The sequence below is a fragment of the Rhincodon typus genome, chromosome 7 (genome assembly GCF_021869965.1).
Source record: "Rhincodon typus isolate 14 chromosome 7, sRhiTyp1.1, whole genome shotgun sequence".
NCBI lineage: Eukaryota > Metazoa > Chordata > Chondrichthyes > Orectolobiformes > Rhincodontidae > Rhincodon > Rhincodon typus.
The window spans coordinates 42196975-42217734 of record NC_063338.1 but is presented as its reverse complement, the minus strand read 5'-3'; the positions used below and the strand labels follow the sequence as shown (position 1 = coordinate 42217734).

The 20760-nt window shown below is 38.6% G+C and overlaps 1 protein-coding gene across 8 annotated transcripts in view; it reads right to left on the bottom strand.

The window, feature by feature from the left end:
- Positions 1-20760, bottom strand: part of LOC109919962 (endoplasmic reticulum junction formation protein lunapark) — an 85788-nt gene that overhangs the window by 1441 nt on the left and 63587 nt on the right. For 5 of the 8 annotated variants that reach the window (XM_020520024.2, XM_048598835.1, XM_048598834.1 and 2 more), the window contains 4 exons: positions 15872-16096; positions 14539-14644; positions 14280-14350; positions 2220-2378 (listed from right to left, as the gene is read on the bottom strand). In XM_020520024.2, the coding sequence (XP_020375613.1) occupies positions 2220-2378; positions 14280-14350; positions 14539-14644; positions 15872-16096 (561 nt within the window). The remainder of the gene's footprint in view (positions 1-2219; positions 2379-14279; positions 14351-14538; positions 14645-15871; positions 16097-20760) is intronic. The other 3 variants (XM_020520160.2, XM_048598837.1, XM_048598836.1) reach the window with 1 other exon arrangement.

Genomic DNA, 20760 nt, shown 5'->3' with positions numbered 1-20760 from the left:
CTACCCACCCTCCACCTTCTAAAGTGAATTTTCAGTTTTCGGGCAGCACACTAGAAATCAAGCCCTGCTGTTCACTGAGAAATCAAAAAATAATGTTTTTTTTAAAACGTACACAGAATTCCCCAATTTACCTGCCACTTAGACTCAGGTTGACAGAAAGCACAGACCAGGTTTCTGTACTTTAACAAGAATTGGAATCTATTTATTTGTAATAAATTATAACTGTAGATAAACAATTTTGAACTGTTGACATATAACTCTACTTATAAAACTCCCCACTATACACACATACAGGCTGGCACAAAACAAACACAATGGTGTTATGGGGTGGAGGGAAAGACGAGGAAGGCTGATCAATGGCCCCTCTCTACAGGCTGGCTGAGGTAATTCTTCTACTGATCAGAACAGTGTTTCTTGACCTTCCTTCTTCAGGATTTCCACTTGGTCATAAGAGGCACAGAGTGACTGGGTACATTTATAAAGGTCACAGTTACAGCAAACTGATGAAGGAAAAGAAACTGGTCATCTTCAGGCTTGAGATATTTTTTTCACTGTCAAGCAAAAACAGCTCCTTCCCTTCTAGTAGTCCAATAGCTTCTGACTCGAACATTCACACCCTAAAGCTGCTCAGCTACTTGGGAGCAATCGCATAATTGTTGGCAGGCAGGAGGCCCTTATCATCAATAACTGGTCACCATTTCACAAACCAATCAGCTAGATGCTGCCTGCAAAATGTTTATGCATACACAGCCCAATGGCTCAAGCTCATTTGTAGCTAGGCTGTCCCCACTGCTTGATCAATAGCTGTGTATACAGCACAAGCGATAAGTGACAGATAGCTTTAAAAAAATGCAGTAATCCTTCAACAATCCGTGGTTTTTAAAATAGTTCTTTTCCCATTTCTGTCAACAATCAAAAATACAGCAAGATAAAAAGGTACAGTCTTTACATTGATCATCAGAACTTGCAGGACAACTTAAACCGCTATAGTTTTGCACAAGCATCATGTCCTGGGCTACCTTGGTTTTTGCACGAACTTCACAGATTTGCAACTCAATTGCCTTATAAACTCACTGCAGAAAGCTAGGGCTGGAGCTTGAAAACCCAAGATTTTCTCACAGCTTCTAATTGCTAATGCAATCCCACTTAACTAGTTCAGCTCAGCAGCAGAATAATTTAAACTGTTGTATCTTACTCCTATATATGAGGTAAAGGTCAAATTTTAAGTGACCTTTTATCTTACACATCCACTGTCTTGCTCTCATTAGTTCTCTATAACTCGTCTGCAATGCATCTTCCTCCTCCATCATTTCTGTAGTGTTCTTACTCCTTAAATCTCATTGGTTTAAGAATTATTCATTTAATCCCACCATTATTTTAGATTTTAGATGTCCCCCTTGCCGTCACTGTCATTACTACCTCACACCTCAGGCGACTCACTCCTCCAGTTTAATACTATGGTTGCGGATTGGACTTTTCACAGAATACTTATAACCCCAAAACACCAGTTAAAAATTCTGAGATTGCAATTTCCCCACTCCCAATCTTAGGCCACTCCTCTTGCAGCCCCACTACAGTCATCTCCTGCCTTACCATTCCCTGCAAACAAGGAAGCAGGCTGTGAAGTAATGACAGAAATAACAAATGAAGCAGCAGGCAGGCCAGTGAACACAACACCACTATGGCAACGCACATATGCCTACTAGCTGAGTGGGTGCTGACTTCCTGTTCCAGGCACAAAGCATTGACATTTCAAGCACCAACTTGTTGCTCCAGTGCAGCAGCAGGCAATACAGTAAAACGCAAATCAAGCTAAGAGAGGAAGGAGAAATGTCTAATAGTCCCAACATGCACTTTTCAATAACTAGTACTCCGTTCCCTCAAACTTTATTTTAATCTCCAGCTTAACAGACAAAAAAAGATTAAAATGAAACCTCATTTTAACACAATTAAAAATGTGAACTTTACTCCAAAATATATATATCAAAGTAAAAAGTTTGTTCAAAGTCTCAATGCTAATCTGTAACTTACTAAGAAGGGGGATAGGGAGATAGCATGCAGAATTCAGTAAAGTGAAGAGATAACATTAAACAGAATTACACTGGGAACAAAGCTTTTGAATATTCTTGAGCAATATGTCCTTCATTAATTGTAACACATTTGTCAATGTTGTAATGTGCTTTGACTATAAGTAGAGATTTAGTCATAAGTATATATACCATTAGCAGGTTGGCTATCATTTATTGCAGACTGAGAGCCAACAGAGCTTGGAGAATCACAGCATGTTCTTTTCTCAAAGTTGAAGTCTGGAAGTCTTGGAGCCTGAGGTCTTGTTTTCCGTGCCGGATTAAGAAAGAAACAGTATGCACATCTGAATGCTAGTGAAGGAAACAGAAAGAAAACTTTATAAGATTATAACACACTTTTTTATAGAGTTAGAACAGTATAGAATGAGGCCATGTGGCCCATTAGGTCTATGCTAGCATGATTAATCCATCTAATAAGATCATAAAAAATAGCAGCAGAATTACTCCATTCAACCAGTCATGCCTGCACCACTATTCGATCATAGCTGATACGTTCCTCAGCCCCTTTCTTCTGCGTTCTTCCCAAAACATTTAATCCTTTTACTAATCAAGAACTATTGACCTCTGTTTTAACTACAGTCAGTGATTTGGCCTCCATAGCCTTCTGCAGCAATGTTTTCCACAGACTCACCACTCCCTGGTTGAAGAAATTCCTCTTTATCTCACTTCTAATGGGTCGAGCCTTCACTTGGAGGTTGTGCCCTCGGGTCCTGGTCTCTCCTACTAGTGAAAATATCTTCTTCATGTCCACTCAGTATTCGGTATGTTTCAATGAGACACCCCCCTCATCCTTCTAATTTCCAGTGACTACAGACCCAGAGTTCTTAACCACTTCTCATATGAGATGCCCTTCATCCCTGGGATCGTTCTTGCAAATCTCCTCTAGACCTCTCCAAGGCCATCACATCTTCAGAGATACAGGGCCCAAAACCATTCAACATTCAAAATACGGTCTGACCAGAGCCTTATACAGCCTCAGCAGCACATCCCTGCTCTAGTATTCTAGCCCTCTCAAAATAAATTGCATTTGCCTTCCTGACTGCCAACTGAACCTGCATGTTAACATTAACAGAATCCTGAACTAGGACTCTTAAGTCTCTCTTATGCTTCAGATTTCTGAAGCCTTTATCTTCTAGAAAATAGCCAACACCTCTATTCTTCCTACCATAGTGCATAACCTCATACTATACCATATTGTATTCCATCTGCCACTTCTTTGCCCACTCCCTTAGCCTGTCCAAGTCATTCTGCAGCCTCCCCACCTCAACACTATTTGGCCCTCCAACTATCTTTGTGTTATCTGTAAATGTAGCAACAATTAGTCAAACACAATCTGCCTTTTAAAAAACTACACTAACTCTCCTTAATTAAATCCACCATCACTAAGTGTAGACTGATAGCTTTTAAAACCTTAGACAAAACTGATGTTAAATTGACTAACCTGTTAGGTACTATGAATGTTCTTACAGCCTCTCCTGAGTAAGGGTTTCATCTTTGCTCATTCTCTAATCCTTCATCTAGCTTGCTAATGTATAACATGAATTTTGCTTTTTTTTCTTTATTCATTAACGAGATGAGGGTGTCGCTGGCTAGGCAATATTTATTGCCCATCCCTAATTGCGCAGAGGACAGTTCAGAGTAAACCACATTGCTGTGGGTCTGGAGCCACATGTAGGCCAGAAGAGGTCAGGATGGTAGTTTCCTTCCCTAAAGGACATTAGTAAACCAGAAGGGTTTTTCCTGACAATCGACAATGGATTCATGGTCGTCACTTGATTCTTAATTCCAGATAGTTTATTGAATTCAAATTCCACCATCTGCCATGGCAGGATTCGAAACCAGGTCCCTAGAATGATATCTGGGTCTCTGGATTAACAGTCCAGCGATAATACCACCAGGCCATTGCCTCCCCATAGTTGTGGTCCAAACACTGACCCCTGCAGAACTCCACTCATCACAGGTTGTCATTGTGAAAAGAACCCTTTTATCCGCACCGTCTGCCTTCTGCCTGTCTGCCAATCCTCTATATCGCCCCAACACCACAGACCTTTGTCATATTTAGCAGCCTCCTGTTCAGGGCCATGACAAAGGCTTTCTGGAAATTTAAATAGATCACTTGCGCTGGTTGTCCTTTGTCTAATTCGCTCGTTACCTCCTCAAATTATTCTAACAGATTTATCAAGCATGACCTCCACTTGACGAAGCTGTGCTGACTCAGCACTATTTTACCACACACTTCCAAATATTGCACAAATCTCACCCTTAGTAACAGACTCTAAAATCTTACGAATGACTGAGATCAAGCTAACTGGCCTATAATTTATCATCTTCTGCCTCCCTACCTTCTTAAGCAGGGGTATTATACTAGCTCTTTTCCAGTCCTTTGGGACCCTCCCTGACTCCTGAAAGATCACCTCCAATGCCTCCACAATCTCCTCAGCTATCTCTTTCAGAACTCTGGGGTGTAGTCCATCCGGTCCGGGTGATTTATCCACTTTCAGCTTTCCCAGCACCTGTTCCTTAGTGACAACCACTACATTCACTTAAGTCTTTGACTCTCAAAGTTTGTGTGTGCTAATGGTGCCTTCCACCATGAAGACTGATACGAAATACCTATTCAGTTCCTCCACCATTTATTTGTTCCCCATTATTACTTTCCAGCCCCACTTTCCAGAGGTACAACATCCACTCTTGCCTCTCCCTCACCTTTTATATATCTAAACAAAACTCTGCAATTTTCTTTTTTTTTTCACTACTAGCTAGCTTGCCCTCATATTTCATCATCTCCCCCCTTATTACTTGCGTTTCTAGATGTCCTCTGCTGATTTTTAAAGGCTTCCCAGTGATCACCACCATATTATATGCTTTTTCTTTTGCTTTAATGTTGTCCCTGGCTTCCCTGGTCAGCCATGGTTGCCTCATCCTCCCTTTACTATATTTCTTCCTTGGGATGAATTTCTGCTGTGCCTCCCAAATTACCCTCAGAAACCCATGCCATTGCTGTTTCACCTTCGTCCATGTCTAGGCTCCCCTTCCAATCAACTTTGGCCAGCTCCTCCCTCACGTCTTTGCAATTACTTTTACACAACTGTAATACCGTTACATTTAATTCCAGCTTCTCCCTCTTAAACTGCAGGGTGAATTCTATCATATTATGGTCACTAGGATTTCCTTCATCTTCAGTTCCCTGATCAAGTCAGCCCCATTACCCATCACCGAATCAAGAATTGCCTGTTCCCTCATGGGCCCTACCACCAACAGCTCCAAAAAAAAACACAATCTCATAGTCATTCCACAAATTCCTTTTCTTGGGATCAGCTACCAACACGATTTTCCCAGTCCACCTGCATATTTAAGTCCCCCACGATTAGTGTAATAGTGCCTTTCTTACATGCCTTTTCTATCTCCTGATTTATTTTCTTCCCTCATCCTGATTACTGCTGGGAGGCATGTACATAACTCCCATCAGGGTTTTTTTCCCTCTGCAGTTCCTCAACTTTACCCACATATTCCATGCTTTCTGACTAAATATTGATTCTTGTTGATCAACTTAATTTCATAAGCAAGCAAAAAGCAGCTTTTCCCCTCTGGACCAATATTCCACTCTGTCTCCAGCGTCCCCTAGCTAGAAGCTTAATTGGGCTGTTTCGCACTTTGGATGCGATCTCTCCTTCCTCATTGTGCAAAGCTTACTGATTATCTCTATTCTCCACCCACAGCCCTACAAATTGAAGAATTCACAAGCTTATCCAACTTCCTTTGAAATCAGCGATCATGTCTGCATCCTCCAACACTGTAGGCAGCAAAATCCAAGACAATACCAAACACTGCTCGAAAAAGTCCTTTTCCACATTCTCCCTGCAACCCTGGTCCAAAACATTAAAGCTGTGCCCCCTAGATCTTGTATCAACAGCTAATAGAAATAGCTTTTCCTTGTTTTTCGATCTTGGAACCATTCAGGAAAATCTGTACCCTCAAATGCTCATAAAGTACATGAACAGAACTGGATGGAACACTCCAGAGCTTTATAAAAGGTCCAGCATAATTTACCTGATTTTGTGTTCAATGCCTCTATGAAGCCCAAGATCCCATATTCTATGCAAACCAGCTCAACACATCCTTCAACCTTCGAAGATCTATGAAATAGGAACACTCAGGTCCTTCCGTGCTTTTACCTTCTTTATAACTGTGCCACTTAGTCCATATGGCTTCTCCCTACCCCTTCTGCCAAAACGCATTATTTCACATTTCTCCATATTAAATTCCATCTGCCCAATCTATAACATAACGGTGGTGCGGTATCATTAGTATCATTCGAACTGTGTGCCACTCTTCGAACTTCAGGACAAGTGGCAAATGTTAAAATTGTACTATACAATTCATTTATGACAAAAGGCGGTGGGCCTGGCACTGAACCTTGGGGTAACACCATGGCTTTCTACCACAAATCGCTGCTTTGTCCTTAAACTAATTTTCAAAAATCAACCTGGCACTAACCCTCCTTTTCCAGGAGGCTCAGCTTTGTTAAGCACCTTTTTATGTGGTAATTTGTCTGGCACATTCTTAAAATTGACAAACTTTTGCTACTTTCCCTCCACTTATTTTCCTCTTACTTTTTAAAATAATTCAAAAAGATTAGTCAAGCACAATTTGCTTTTTAGAAAGAAAAGCAAAAATTGATGGAAAAGCTCAGCAGGTCTGGCAGCATCTGTGGAGAAAGATGAGAGTTAACATTTCAGGTCAAGGACCCTTCCTCAGAACTGAAAGTAGCTGCCTTTTAGAAAACTGCACTAACTCTCCTGAATTAACTCAACCATCACCAAGTATCTGTAGAGTATGATTTTTTCCAAAACCTGACACAACACGGTTAAGCTGACTGACCTGTTCGGTACTATGAATGGTCTGACAACCTTTGAATAAGGGTGTTACCTTTGCTCATTCTCTAATCTTTTAGCATCTGCCCATTTCTAGAGAAGAATGGAAAGTTATGACAAACCCTCCTGTTCCTTTCAATCAAATTTCACCTCATCCATTACTTCCAAACACCACTGATTCTGCCATTATTTTGTCAGCATCCTCTTCCTTTGTGAACAATGGTACAAATTACTTATTATTCTAGCCTTGCCATGAGCTTCTAAGTATATGTCATCCTCTTTATTCCTCATTAGTCAGACTTTAAAGATTAAAGAGATTAATTTTTGGGCTCCATTTTATGGTAACTGCCTTTCTGTTCTCTCGTTCTCTCTCTCTATCAGTCTTCCTTTCCTCTTCAACTAATACTCAACTTATTGTTTTTGGGCCTATTCCTTGCTTGAAGAATTTGTGCATGCAGCCACCCACCTCTATTTGTTAAATTGTATTCTCTATCTCCCTCATCATTCAAGAAGTCCTGACACGGATGTCTTTACTTTTCATTCTTACTAGAAAGTATATAACCTGTACCTGTAATAATACTGCCTGAAAAATCACTCATAGTTCCACTTTATTTCCATCTTTGTTCCAGTCTCCTCTAAATCCTCTCTCATTCTACTGAAGTAAGCTCTCTTCCACATTAAATATGTTACTTTACAGAACTTTTCTAGCTTTTCTCTATTGTTAATTTAAACCTTATGATAAAAAGATCATTTTTATCCATGTGTTCTCCCAGAGATACTTGGTGTAGTTCGTCAACCTCATTTTCCAGCATGAAATCCAGCACTGCCTCATTCCTGGCTGGATCAAGAACACACTAGTCAAAGAACTTCTCCTGAACACACTTTCAAATGTTTTTGCCAACCTACTTAAGTGTGATGGTCCGGAGAAGGTTCCAAGATACAATCGGCTACTAAACTGCGCAGCGACCTATTAAAAATCTATTATCGATGCACGAATGAGCACCACGAGATCCTCATTATCAACATTATCCTACTTGAAAGTTGAGTAACCAAAGTCCTCTAATAACTTTATAGTTCTTGAATATCACCATTTTCCTTGCATACTTGCTCCTCTATTTCTCTCTCTCTCTCACTATTTGGAGGCACTCAAGTATTTGAAGAATTCCTTCAAATGGCTCCTTATTCCCCCTTTGCTTAATTCTAAATAAATGGATTTGCTCACTCTCTTTCCAACATTACTGTCTCTTCATTAATTCGTACTTCAACACAACATCTCTTTCTTCCCCGTAGCTTTGCTGAATAATTTATAGATGAATATTTGAGATCTCAGTTTCCACTTAAGCCAAATTTGCTTTTAGTTATTATCATTACATCACAGTATCACATGTTTATTTAGATTTAGAGCTGAGAAAATGTTTTCACTACACAAGTGAATTTGCATAAATTCACTGGAAAACTACAACATATTCTACTTCTTAATCTGCTCCTATCTGATGCATTTGTCCTTCTCTAGTACTACTTGGCACTCACTGCTTTGTACACCTCATTCTTCTTTTCTACACTGTTATACTGCTGTCCTTCCCTGTGAGAATTTAATTTAAACCCTCCCTCATCACCCTCATGAACCTGCCTAGAAGCACTATTATGCCACTCCTGTTGAGGTACAATCTGTCTTGCTGACTCAGTGTCTCTGTCCAGAATTGATTCTGATGTCCCAGGAATTCAACATGCTCCCTCCTGCATCATGCCACAAGTCAAGTATTGATCCTCCCTAACTTACCACCTCTACCATTGTTACAGTATAGCATTGGAAAAAATCCAAAATTACTACTTTTGAAAATCCTATTTTTTAAACATAAGCCGAAATAGAAACTCCACAAACCATATCAGCTAAATTGCTTTGGTCTACAAACCCATTTGGTAGCAGCCCATAGCATAACACATTTTACAATCAGAGTGTTTCACTGAAAGATACAGAAGATGGAGCTATTTGAATACATATTATCTGGGAAGGAGAATGGGGTCAATTAACTCATACATTTCATGTCATTATTACGCTACCTATCCTGAGTAATGAGGAGTTCTTAATGCTTGCTATTTGTCTGCTTGGAACAGAAATATGCTGTTACCATTTCTTCATAACTATCTTCTTGGGAGAGTTCCAAAAAAAAAGTGTTGGGGGTGGGGTTCAGGGAGGAAGTGAGAGTCTCTTTGACGTCAAGTTACTGTCTAACAATGAGAGACCTGGGTACACCGAGTACTATAAATCAGATCCCTGTAGCCAGGCACTTCCAATTATTGCTGGGTGGCAGTGGTGATTGAACTGGCAGTCTGGTTGTTTGATGAAGCTGGAAGATAAATTGGGATATTTTAGGCAATAACACTGTAAAAGCAGGACCTTGCACTTGAAGGTTCCCAAGCCTAACTCTTGGGTAAATGAGGTATATTTCTATAAAGGGCAGAGGCAGTGTATTATGTATCTAGCAGATAGCAAACGTGCTTAGAAATTCGCGAAGGTTTGGTTTGAAAACTTTATGCAACATCAATGATTGCTATCTGGAGTCTTAAATGATCAAGAAAAAGATAAGGACACGCTTAAATCGGACAGTTTGGGGCATATCACCTCAACAACTCTAGCTACATAAAAACATGATTTGACAATATAATTTTCACTTTCACAGTCCTCATACTTTTACAAGACACTAAATCCATGTGCAAGTTTTCTTGTAAACAAGTCATTTATAATGAGGAAAAAAATTATTAAGGATGACTCAAGAGGTTTTCACAAACAATACCACATTTGTCATTCAATCCTACTTGCTTTTCCCTCTACACAGACTTTCCTTTTGCCCTTTACTCCTCCGCTTTTTCCTATCTTTGCACTCGTTTAAAACCTGATGCATTTCTAATTTTCTCCAGTTCTGACAAAAGTAATCATTTGAAATGTTAACTGATTATCTTTTCAGAGGCGCTGTCTGGCCCATAGAGCAATTCTAGCAGTTACAGTTTCTCATTAAGGCATTTTCAATTCCTTCCCCTATGTTTTTTTTACTTAAACTTATGAAACAGATTCTTCCCTCAGTTAGGATAAAGAAATGTGGAGAACCCATGGACAGAAACTTTCACACAGAGGTGGAATTTCAAAAGAATTACCATTGTTAATAATTTCAGCATACATCAGGAAAGAATGCTTTCTCATCTGAACATTCATAATACAGTTGCTTCCTACGGTATTTAAGTACCGACATGCTGAAAATACCAATGCTGCACCTCCTAGAGTAAAAAATATTCCTGTCCAGATAGCCAATTGCTCTCTTGGAACCACACCCTTCAATCTCATTTGTCATCTTTTTTTCTCTTGCACATACAAGTTGATGCTTTAATCGTCAGATTTTCCCAGAACCTAATCACGAGACCCCTTACCCGCAAGCATCTGTCTTACACGTCATCTCTAAAGCCTCAGTGTTGAAAACTCATTCTTTCCAAAGACATCAAAAATGGAGAGCTCCTCATAACCTCAGACATTCCTATTTACTATATCTCCAGACTTCATAAATTAAAGCTAGGCATTAGCTCATACAAACATACAATTCAGGAACAGGAGTGGACCGTTCAGCCCCACTAGCCTGCCCCAGCATTTAATAGGATCATGACTGATCTGAATGTGGCCTTTTCTCCACATTTGCACCTACCTTCCATAACCATTGACTTTTTATGTTAGTCAAGAACTAATCTACCTTTGCCTTAAAATTATTCAGTGACCCCACCTCCAAAGTTTGATGGAGAAAAGTTCCAGGCTCTCAACGCTTAGAAAATATTCTTCATCCTCATTCTAAATGGGAGACCATTGATTTTAAACTGTGATTAATTTGCAATTTATCTTCAGCATTGTTGGTGATCTGAACTGTGGACTTTGAACTCTCTCTTTGGTTTATTAATTTAAAACCACAGTAATGCGGGCATTGTATGCAGGATTTCCGAGATCACTACCACAAGCTAAAAGCAATATCCATTGCCCAAAGCTGGCAAGCTGTTAATGTTTTGAAAATCTTGCTGACTGTTACAACTAGCAACCTGGAGAAGCCACTAAACAACACACCAAACCAAGAAATGGCCACTGTGTATGTATGGCAAGCTCCTATTGAAAGCACAGATGATTTTCAAAATTAATTCACGGGAAATGGAAGTCACTAACAATGACTGTAATTATTACCCATCACTAACTGTCATTGAGAAAGTAGTGGTGAGCGGTCTTATTAAAAATTACTGCTATCCTGTGTGGTGAAGGTATTTTCATTGTGCCGTTGAATAAGGAATGTATTGTCCCAACAACAGTGAAAGAACAGCAATATATTTACAAGTCTAAGTGTGAAACTCGGCGGGGACCTTGCAGGTAACAGTTATCCCACACTGTTGCCATTCTTGTCCCTCTAAGCAATGGGGGTCAAGAGTTCAGGATGAGCTGAAGCAGCTTTGGCAAGTTACTACAGCGCATTTTGTAAACAGTAAACACTAACTATGGTGCACGCGTGGTGGAGGGAGTGAAGGCTTGAAGGTGACGCATGTTGCTTTGATCTGAATCATGTGCTTGATGAGTTTTGTTGTACATTCATCCAGGAAACTGGACTATATTCCATCACACTCCTCACTTGTCTTGTGGATGGCAAAAAGGCTTTAGAGTGTGAGATGGTGAGTTACTCACTGAAGTATACACTTCACTTGCTTTTGTAGCCATAGTGCCTGATCCAAGTTATGTTCCTGGCCAATGGTAATCTCAGAATGTTGATAGTAGACATTTGTGATGCTAATACTGTTGAATATCAAGGGGAGATGGGCAGACTCTTTCTTCTTGGAATTGGTCTGGCATTTGTGTGGCGCAAAAGTGACCAATTGGCCCAAGCCTCAGTGCTGTCTACACTTTACCATATGCAAGTACAAATCGCTCAGTATCTGAGAGTTGTGAATGGCACCAAATACTACACTTTTATAAGCACGCATCTCCCTTTCTGACCCTATGTCTTTGATGAAGAATTGATGAAGAAGCTGAAAATCATTGATGTCTACCTTGAAGAATTCTTGCAACCATGTCATAGGCTAGAAATGCCATTATAAAATGCTGCCCAAATTTCTTTTGCAAACTAGCAATCAGATTTGAAAACAGCATACAAACAAAATGAGGTAGATCATGCGACAATTTATTTACAGGAAGATGTTATGCCAAAATAGTCATTTCTAAAGTTTAAGCTTGTTTATAAAATTACAAGAGCATTCGATTTTCAGTTTTAGGAATCAAAAAACCTCCATGAGCTTCTATTTGGCACCAAAGTTGTCCTTTCAATCATAATGGACAAGCAACTGTCAATTAATCTTGCTGCAGCAGTTTCCATTTATCATACTGGTGCCTGTTATCTTTTAAGCAACAGTTTGAATACATATGAGAACTGAGTGCATAGAAATATGACTTTTACATTAAAAGGTTTAAAAAATGAATTATATTCCTCAACTTCAAAGAAAAAAAATCCTCACCAATTTTTCTACTTCGGAATATGTACCCCTGTTCATCATTGAGCCTCGGTGGTAAAAGATATTCAAATGTTGGACTATTGTAACTAAGTCTAATACTAACATTGTCCAATGTCTACAAACAGGCATTTTTAGCAAGGTTTGTTGAACAATTAATATGGAATCCTATACTCTCCCCAAGACAGGCACTGAGGCTAATGACACAGCAGTAAAAGCTGGACAACATTCAGGGTTGGGCAGATAAGTGTTAAGTAACATCTGTGCTAAACAAGCACCAGGCAATCATCATTTCCAACACAAAGGCTGACATTCAGTGGCATTACCATCTCTAAATACTTGACCATTAACATCCTTAGGATGGGGTGGTCACCACTAACCAGAAACCTAAATGGGTTAGCCACATAAATACTGTGGCTACAAGAGCAGGCATGCAACTCACCTTCTGAGTCCCCAAAGCCCTTCTACCAGGCAAGTCATAAATGAGGAATATTCCTCACTTGTCTGGATGAATGAAGTTTCAAAAACACTCAAGAAGTTCAACACCTCTCACAACAAAACAGTCTGTTTCATTGGTGACCCAACTTAAATTTTCATTTCCTCAACCACAAGGCCAGCATAGTTGCTGTGTATAAAAGATGTGCTGCAGAACCTATCAAAACTTACTTCAACAGCACCTTCCAAGCTTTTGATCTCTAATGCCTTGAAAAATAAAGGCAACAAGCAAACAGGAACACCACCAGTTGCAAGCTCCCCGTCAAGTCACACACCAGTCTGATAATATGTCACCGGCACTGGGTCTAACACCTGAACTTCCTACCAAACAGAACTGTGAGGTACCTACACCACACAGGTTGCAGCTGCTCAAGTTGCAACTTCGAGTGCAAGCATCTCAAGGATAATTAGGGTGCGCAATGAAAGTTGGTCTTGCCAGTGAAACTCATATCACATGAACAAATGAAAAAGGTAGCACAGCATTAATTATAAATACAATGCAGAAACTGACCTATAGTGATCATATTTTTCATGAATCACAAGGAAAATTTTTGGGGTTACTTCTTTGGAAAAGTTGTTTACAGTGGATCAGAAGAAATACAAGGAAGAATGCCATTGGATGATGTGATGGAAGGAACAGGTATCACATCAGAGACCGATACTGTGCTAGGAACGGAAAATACATCACAGGATGACCACAAATCCAAAACAATCATAAAAAGAATTAAAGATGCGGTTCGAGAAAAGTTCTTTACACAGAGGGTGGTTAGAGTGTGGAATTTTCTGCCAAGAATGTTTGATGAAGTAGAGCTCATAAATTATTCCAAAAGGGAATTAGATAATTGCTTGAGAAAGGAGAACATAAAAGACTATGGGAAGCAAGCCAGCAAATGAAATTAGAATAGGTAGTTCATGGAGAAAAACAACCAATGACACAGACTTTGGTGGACGAAGTGGCCTGCTGTGACAGTCTATAACATTCAGTGATTACCAGAGCAGACGTGAGAGGGAAGACGAATCAAATAGCACAATACACAAAAAAGCATTTTTTGAGAAGGGTGGAAAGAAGAAATTCCGTACAAGTTGCAGGAGGCTGAAAAAATTTACCCTCAAAAAAAGGCATTAATATGCAGAGCTGGCTTATTTTACATAGGAAAAGTATTGCAAACAAAATCAATGCAAAAGCAGTTTACTTACGTGATTTTTCAGCTAAACCAAAAGTACTCACTTTACAAGATCAACTCTATATCCTTTAGTTTGCATAGTATTCATATAATTTTTAGTTCAATGCAGTACTTCTTACCAACATATTCAAATTCTTCTTTCAAGGCCATACCATTATGAGAAAAGCACTGCTGACAAATAAGTGCATATCTGTGAAAATTAAAGTATGAGCATTAAAAAGTGACAATTAATAAATTAATCTTTTCAAAGGTTCAGCAACCCACAAACCAATTATTCAAATCATTCCAAACTAAATTAAGTTATATCCACACATTATAATATGATTTTATTGATTAATATATCATGCTTTCACAAAACTCGTAATAAAAGAGCATCACCTGTTCTGTGGGCCATCACCAACTAAATATTCAATAACTCGATCAACAGCTCCTCTATCCCGAGGGAGGATTGGTCTTGCTAGGGGTGGACCAGGAGGATGAAGACCTATTAATCAAAAATCAAAAATTTAATGATGAGTGGAATTAACTGCTGGTTACTTAAAGACAATGTGTCAAGATAAAAATTACACTGCAAAATATTCCAAACATCATAATGCTGGGGACTAATGAAGACATTTAACTGAAACATGAAATATAGCTAATTTGACATAAGTCAACAGAGATCCTTTAAAATCTATCTATATGTTTGTGTAGTTATTGGTTTTCCATTATTGTTCAATTTAAGTTCAATTTTCTTAAATTCCTGACTTTTACCAATGAGGGAAAATATGGAGTAATTCTGCATGTTACAAAAATGAAACATCGACCAGATATTTAAGTTGATCTACAAAATAAATTTGCTATATTAAAACAAACTTTGAAGGATTTGTTACTTTAATATACAGAAAGAATACACCATGCCAACAGCAGTCACATGGTATAGTCATCAATATTTTTCAGGTTAACCTACAAGTTAGGAGTCTGTACTGTCTTAGAAAGCACAAATACAAACAAACTTACTGCTGTTTTGCACTACTGCCAGAAGTAAGCACTGAATTAATAACTTAAGAACATGCAATCCTCCTGAAAGAGGCATTACTTGTTCTGCTGCTACTCATGCCAACAATAATTAATATAATTAAACGTCAAGAGTAATTACTGCAAGATGACTGGTCATTTTTACAAATCTTGGCAAACTCTCAGATACCTGCTGGTTATTAATTTACTACCAGATGGAAGCCCTGTGGTTCAACATTTTTGTGTTTAATTGATTTTTGGTCTGTTGAATGATGTGGAAAACATAAGAAGAAAGTACAAATGCAGTTCATGAACTTGATCAGTGAAATTGGTAAGCTTACAACATGCTCTCACAAAATTTCAAATTTTTGCATAAGTTCACAAGCTAGTTTGCTACATTTTTGACATACCTTTTTCTTTAAATCAACCTGTTTGGATATGTTTTTACATACCTTTGTGGCAGATGGGACTTGAATCAAGTGCTTCAGATCTAGAATTAGGGACACTATCACTGAGCCACAAGGAGTTGTTTAATATTTTAATGAGCTTAGTTGGATACTTGAAATTTACAAGATGCCAGCTATGAATGGTCAGTGATTGAAGTTTCATTTATCAACTAGCAGGGTCTAAAAATTTAGAAAACAAAATGTGTTTATCAGTTATCTATTTCAATGGTAACCTGGGATAGTGCCAAAAACCATTTAAAATCAAGTACTTTGTTTACCCATTCCAGGCACTGAGGCAGCTGGAGGCATCGTCCGCCTCCCAAGGACAGGCGTGTGTGAAACTGAATGTAAAGTCTTTTCTGGCGGGCCACCAGGAGCTGATGTGCTCTGTTGAACAGGCGTGGTAACCGGCAGAGGTCGTGGACTTCCCTGGTTGACATTCTGTGGAGTGGATGGAACTTGAGCTTTCTGAGTTGATGATCTCTGACGAAGCTCTGGAGAGGAGAAAAATCGGAGTTATTCTTAACAGCACCAAAAACCGCACAATCCCAGCACTTGTCACAGAAGTAATATCTATTTGTGAATAAACCAATTCACAAAACTTCAACTGCTGAGTTTTTAAAACTCACTAGCACATAAATGTTGCAATGTTCAAAATTACCACTTCCATATTCCTTTTGGATGGCTCTTACCATTGGGCCCATTAAATGTACACTTCAAACTTAATTATTCTTAAATTACAATCATACATTAATAAGCAACATTTTAACATAAAAGAAGCTTGGAATAATTGAACTTGAAAACAATTTTATTTTGCTGCCTTACTAAATCAATTTCGAGGAATTCATGATAATAGATAGTTATATGAATGTCAATATTGTGTGACAAATATTTAAAAATTCCTTCTACAAATAGGACTAGTTTAGTTTGGAAAACTTGGTCAGCATAGACAGGTTGGACAAAAGGGTCTATTTCCATGCTGTATGACTCTGACCGCCAAATAAGGGTATAAACTAAAATATTCATTTACTTTCTACAGACTGAGATCTGTTCAGGAATAAACCTTGAAACTGCAAAGGAAAATTACATACCTTAATTATGGACTTGTGTTTATTTCAAAGATAGTTTAATTCATACTAGGCAATAGTAGTCAAACCTTGACTAAAAGCACGATTTTCATTTTACCCTATAAACTCGGAGCAATTTGACTGATTAGTGAACTAGATGAAGCTTCTCCAGAAAATCTTGGAAGCGGGTTTACAATGGAATGATCAGTGCAAACTACAGAGAGGTGGAGTCACGACCTGACACCGAACAAGACAGCCTAATTCATGATGGTTCCAGACAGAATCCAGGTTAGGAAGGATGAACTGGCTCCCCTTTTTTATACACTCCCCCTCTCCCTCTTTTGACTAGTTGTAACAAGGTTAATCTAGCAAGGAGAAAGTTTTCATCTTTCACCCAAACCAAAATCAACTTAGACTTTCTTCAATTGACAAGAAGAGCATGCTTATTCAACAAAATATGAAGACAACACAGGCACACACACATTAGAAATAGTAGTCCAAAAAAACAAAAGTTCTGTTTAAAAGTTATGAATTAATCTCCAAATTGATTGTGAAGTGCAGATAAAATTATGTTCTTATTATTAGGTTGCACCAGTACCATTGATATGGGTATTTGAATAGTCAATATTTGAGAAGCTTGGTTGTGTAGACTGATTGATGTTCTTTTGTATTGATTCCTTTAACTGGTAGTAGTTTCTTTTAAAAGAACACATTCTGAAACTAAGGGCTAAAAAACACCTATAAGATTTTAGGGTTCCAAACTATCATCATAAGTGGAAAGCTAAAGACAACAGCACTGGAAATCCACAGCTTAGCACCTAGATGGCAGACAATAGCCTTGAAAGATGAAGGAAGTTTTTACAAGAGGTAGGAAATGTAACAGGCTAGAGTTGGAGCAATTGTGATAGGGGATTCCATTGCGAGGGGAATAGATAGACATTTCAGCAGCTGCAGTACTGACACCAGAATGGTATGTTGAATCCCTGGCGTTAAGAGTCAAGGCTGTCATTCAGCATCTGCAGGATCTTCCAAAGAGGATAGATAAGAGCCAGAGATCATGTTCCATGTCAGTACTAAAGAGGAATGAGGTCCTGCAAGCAGTATTTAGGGAGGTAAGAAATAAATTAGAAAGCAGAACCTCAAAATAATGTCAGGATTATTTTCAGTGACATGTGGCAGCAAGGTCAGGAATAAGAGTAGACCAGCCGAATGCGTAGCACAAGGGATAGCGTAGGAGGGAGAGATTCAGTGGAAGACGGGATCAAAGCTATACTGGTTGCACCCCAGCAGGCCCAGGACTATTTTCCTTGCAGGGCTTTTAAACTAGAGTGACAGGGACATGGACCTGAGCTGTGTTACAAAATGGAAATAAAAATGAAAACAAAACAGAAGTAAAAACAAAAGTGAAAGACAGACAAAGGGCTAGCAGCAAATAAAGTTTACAGTATAAAATGAGAGTATAAAAATGTTTTTAAAAATTCAATTTCCAGTCTGAATTTTCTGTTATAAATCTCATGGTTGTAGGATTGTTACCTTTATAAACTGTACTTTCAAGGTAAAAGGAAGAATATAACGTAATCTGTTCTGAAGTCTGCCTGCAGCAAGCTTGGGTGGTTTAATTGTTAGAGTAGATAATGCAAGGTGTTTACACTCAAGAGACAATGGCAGCAGCTCACGTATAAACTATGGATAGACAGAGTTTCCAATGACCTAGAAAAGTATAGAGAATGTCAGGTTGTAAACAGCTGCACATTAAACATCCATTTACTTTGGAGATAAGAAAGAGCTTGGATCTCAAGAATAGCTAAATCAGCATTTCTAGCTGGATACAAGGTCCATGTCATTCACACTGCCATGGAGATGGGTTCTAAGTGGGGATGATTTTCTAAGATGATCCTGAAAACTCCCGGATAAGATTGACTAGTCATAACCCGGAGAGGGAAGGTAGTTTATAAACAGCAAGGTGCTGCGGTTCAAGGCATAAGATTTCATTCAGATTGGAATGACCATTTTGTGAGGAGTTGAAATGAGGTTGGAAGATTTGTCTAGATGATGAAGCCTACAGGAAAATGTGCACCATGAAAAGACAGTTCTGGAGTTAAACATTTCCAACCTGGAAAAAGAAAATCAGAAGTAATCTCTCAGGAGCTAAGAAGTATTTTGGACTGGTTCTGGGGAAGTGAATATCAGCATAAAGGACAGTGTAACACCTAAGTAAGAGTAGAATACCTCAGTTGTGATAAAAGTTCTTTTGTACTTTAAAGTAGAAGGTGCCTACAAGAATATAGATAGTCAATGATGTTTTCAGTCTATTTTAATAAATCCCTTAAAATGAGCAATCTTGTTGTACCATCCATTCAGATATTATCAGGAAATATGAATTTATTTTCTTTAAAGTCATCATTCTCTACAGGCATAGTACTAAGTTATAACTTACAAGTGCAAGAAACCCTCCATTTAGAATGTTTTACACCAGCTGGTAGCTTATTCAGATATATCAACAACAGCAAAGAAGTAGTCTTTAGGGAAAATAAATTATAAACTAAGAACAGGAATGGACCGTACAAAGTTGAGTCACAAAGGTTATGAAATTAATGAAATTGTTAGCTAAGTGGATGATTTTTTTTTTTGTTTGAATAGGTAATTGAAGAAACGCTTCCTTAAAAAAAAACTTGCCAACATGTTACTTATCTACACCAAGTTGGATGGAGAAACCATGCAAAAGTATTCAAGTTGTAGTTTAATATCTTAGATGCTAAATCTTATAAAATCAAGCATATTGCATTTAATCATGGTCATCAAGCTTCCCAAATCATACTTAGCACCCCATTGGTTAGCTATTTCTCACTTTACTGGAAGGTCAGCATATTTAGCATTTAGGAGAATATTAGTTGCCTTAATTTTTGAGCTTCAAAATAAATTGCAATATTAAGATCTATTTCAATTCACACGATTCAGTATTAGGTAGAAATTTTACAATCTGCACTTCTAAATCTCTTATCTAAATTGGATTCTGCAGAATGATACTGAGTTGTAGGGTCTTCTTCATCTTTTAAGCCAGTGTTCCCCAAACAATTTCTCTGTGACCCCACTTTTCAAGTCTTGAAAATTGTTGTGACCACTTAACTGACAGCAGGCAGGGTTGAGACAGCAAGGCTTATAGAGTGGGAGCGCAGCTGCCATAACTTGGTCAGGACTCCACTGCGGCCGACCCCTGTTTTGGAAAGCCCTGTTTTATGCATCTTTCACGTACTGATATAAAAACTGGGGACATTAGGCCATCTAAGTAAGCCCTTCACATCATACATAACAACATTCTTCTAGATATATTTAAGATATTCTTCGAGATACTCTAGGTATCCTTGATCAACTTTGTTAAGTTGTTCATCATCTGACAGATTTCAAGTGCTTCTAAAATGGTAGCTGGTCTGAAACCAAAACAAAAGTCCCTGTAAGCTGCACAGCCATTCCCAGTGTCTGCACACTGCAACTGCAGCACTGATTTCTGGTTCCAGAAACTGCCACCACATGCAGATCTCAGAGGTTTGCACAGGTGAGGACAAATTAATGAGAATGTTGGTGGTAATGGTGATAAAGGTCAAATTTGAGATGCAAAAAAAAAGTTTAATGATTGTTTTAAATAGGACGAAATAGATCACCCCTTGGAGGGCAAAGCCAACAAGACACAAACAAGACATAGGGACTGCAATCAAAGTGGAACAAAGTGCCCATGCTCAGAAGTTGCTGAGCTCAATGTTGAGTTCTGAAGACTACAAAATGCCAAAGTGGAAATAAGACGCTATTTCAGAACACTAAGAAAAAGGACTTTCCAGTGAGAAAGAAAGACTCAATAGGAAGGATGCATTATCCATGACCAAGATCATAAGATGTAAAAGCAGGCCATTCAGGCCATCTACTCCACCATTCAATGAATCACAGCTGACTTGATAAGCTTCATAAAAACCAAAAGAACTGCAGATGCTGTATATCAGGAACAAAAACAAAGTTGCTGGAAAAACTCAGCAGGTCTGGCAGCATCTGTGAAGGAGAAAACAGAGTTAACGTTTCGGGTCCGGTGAGTTCTGAGGAAG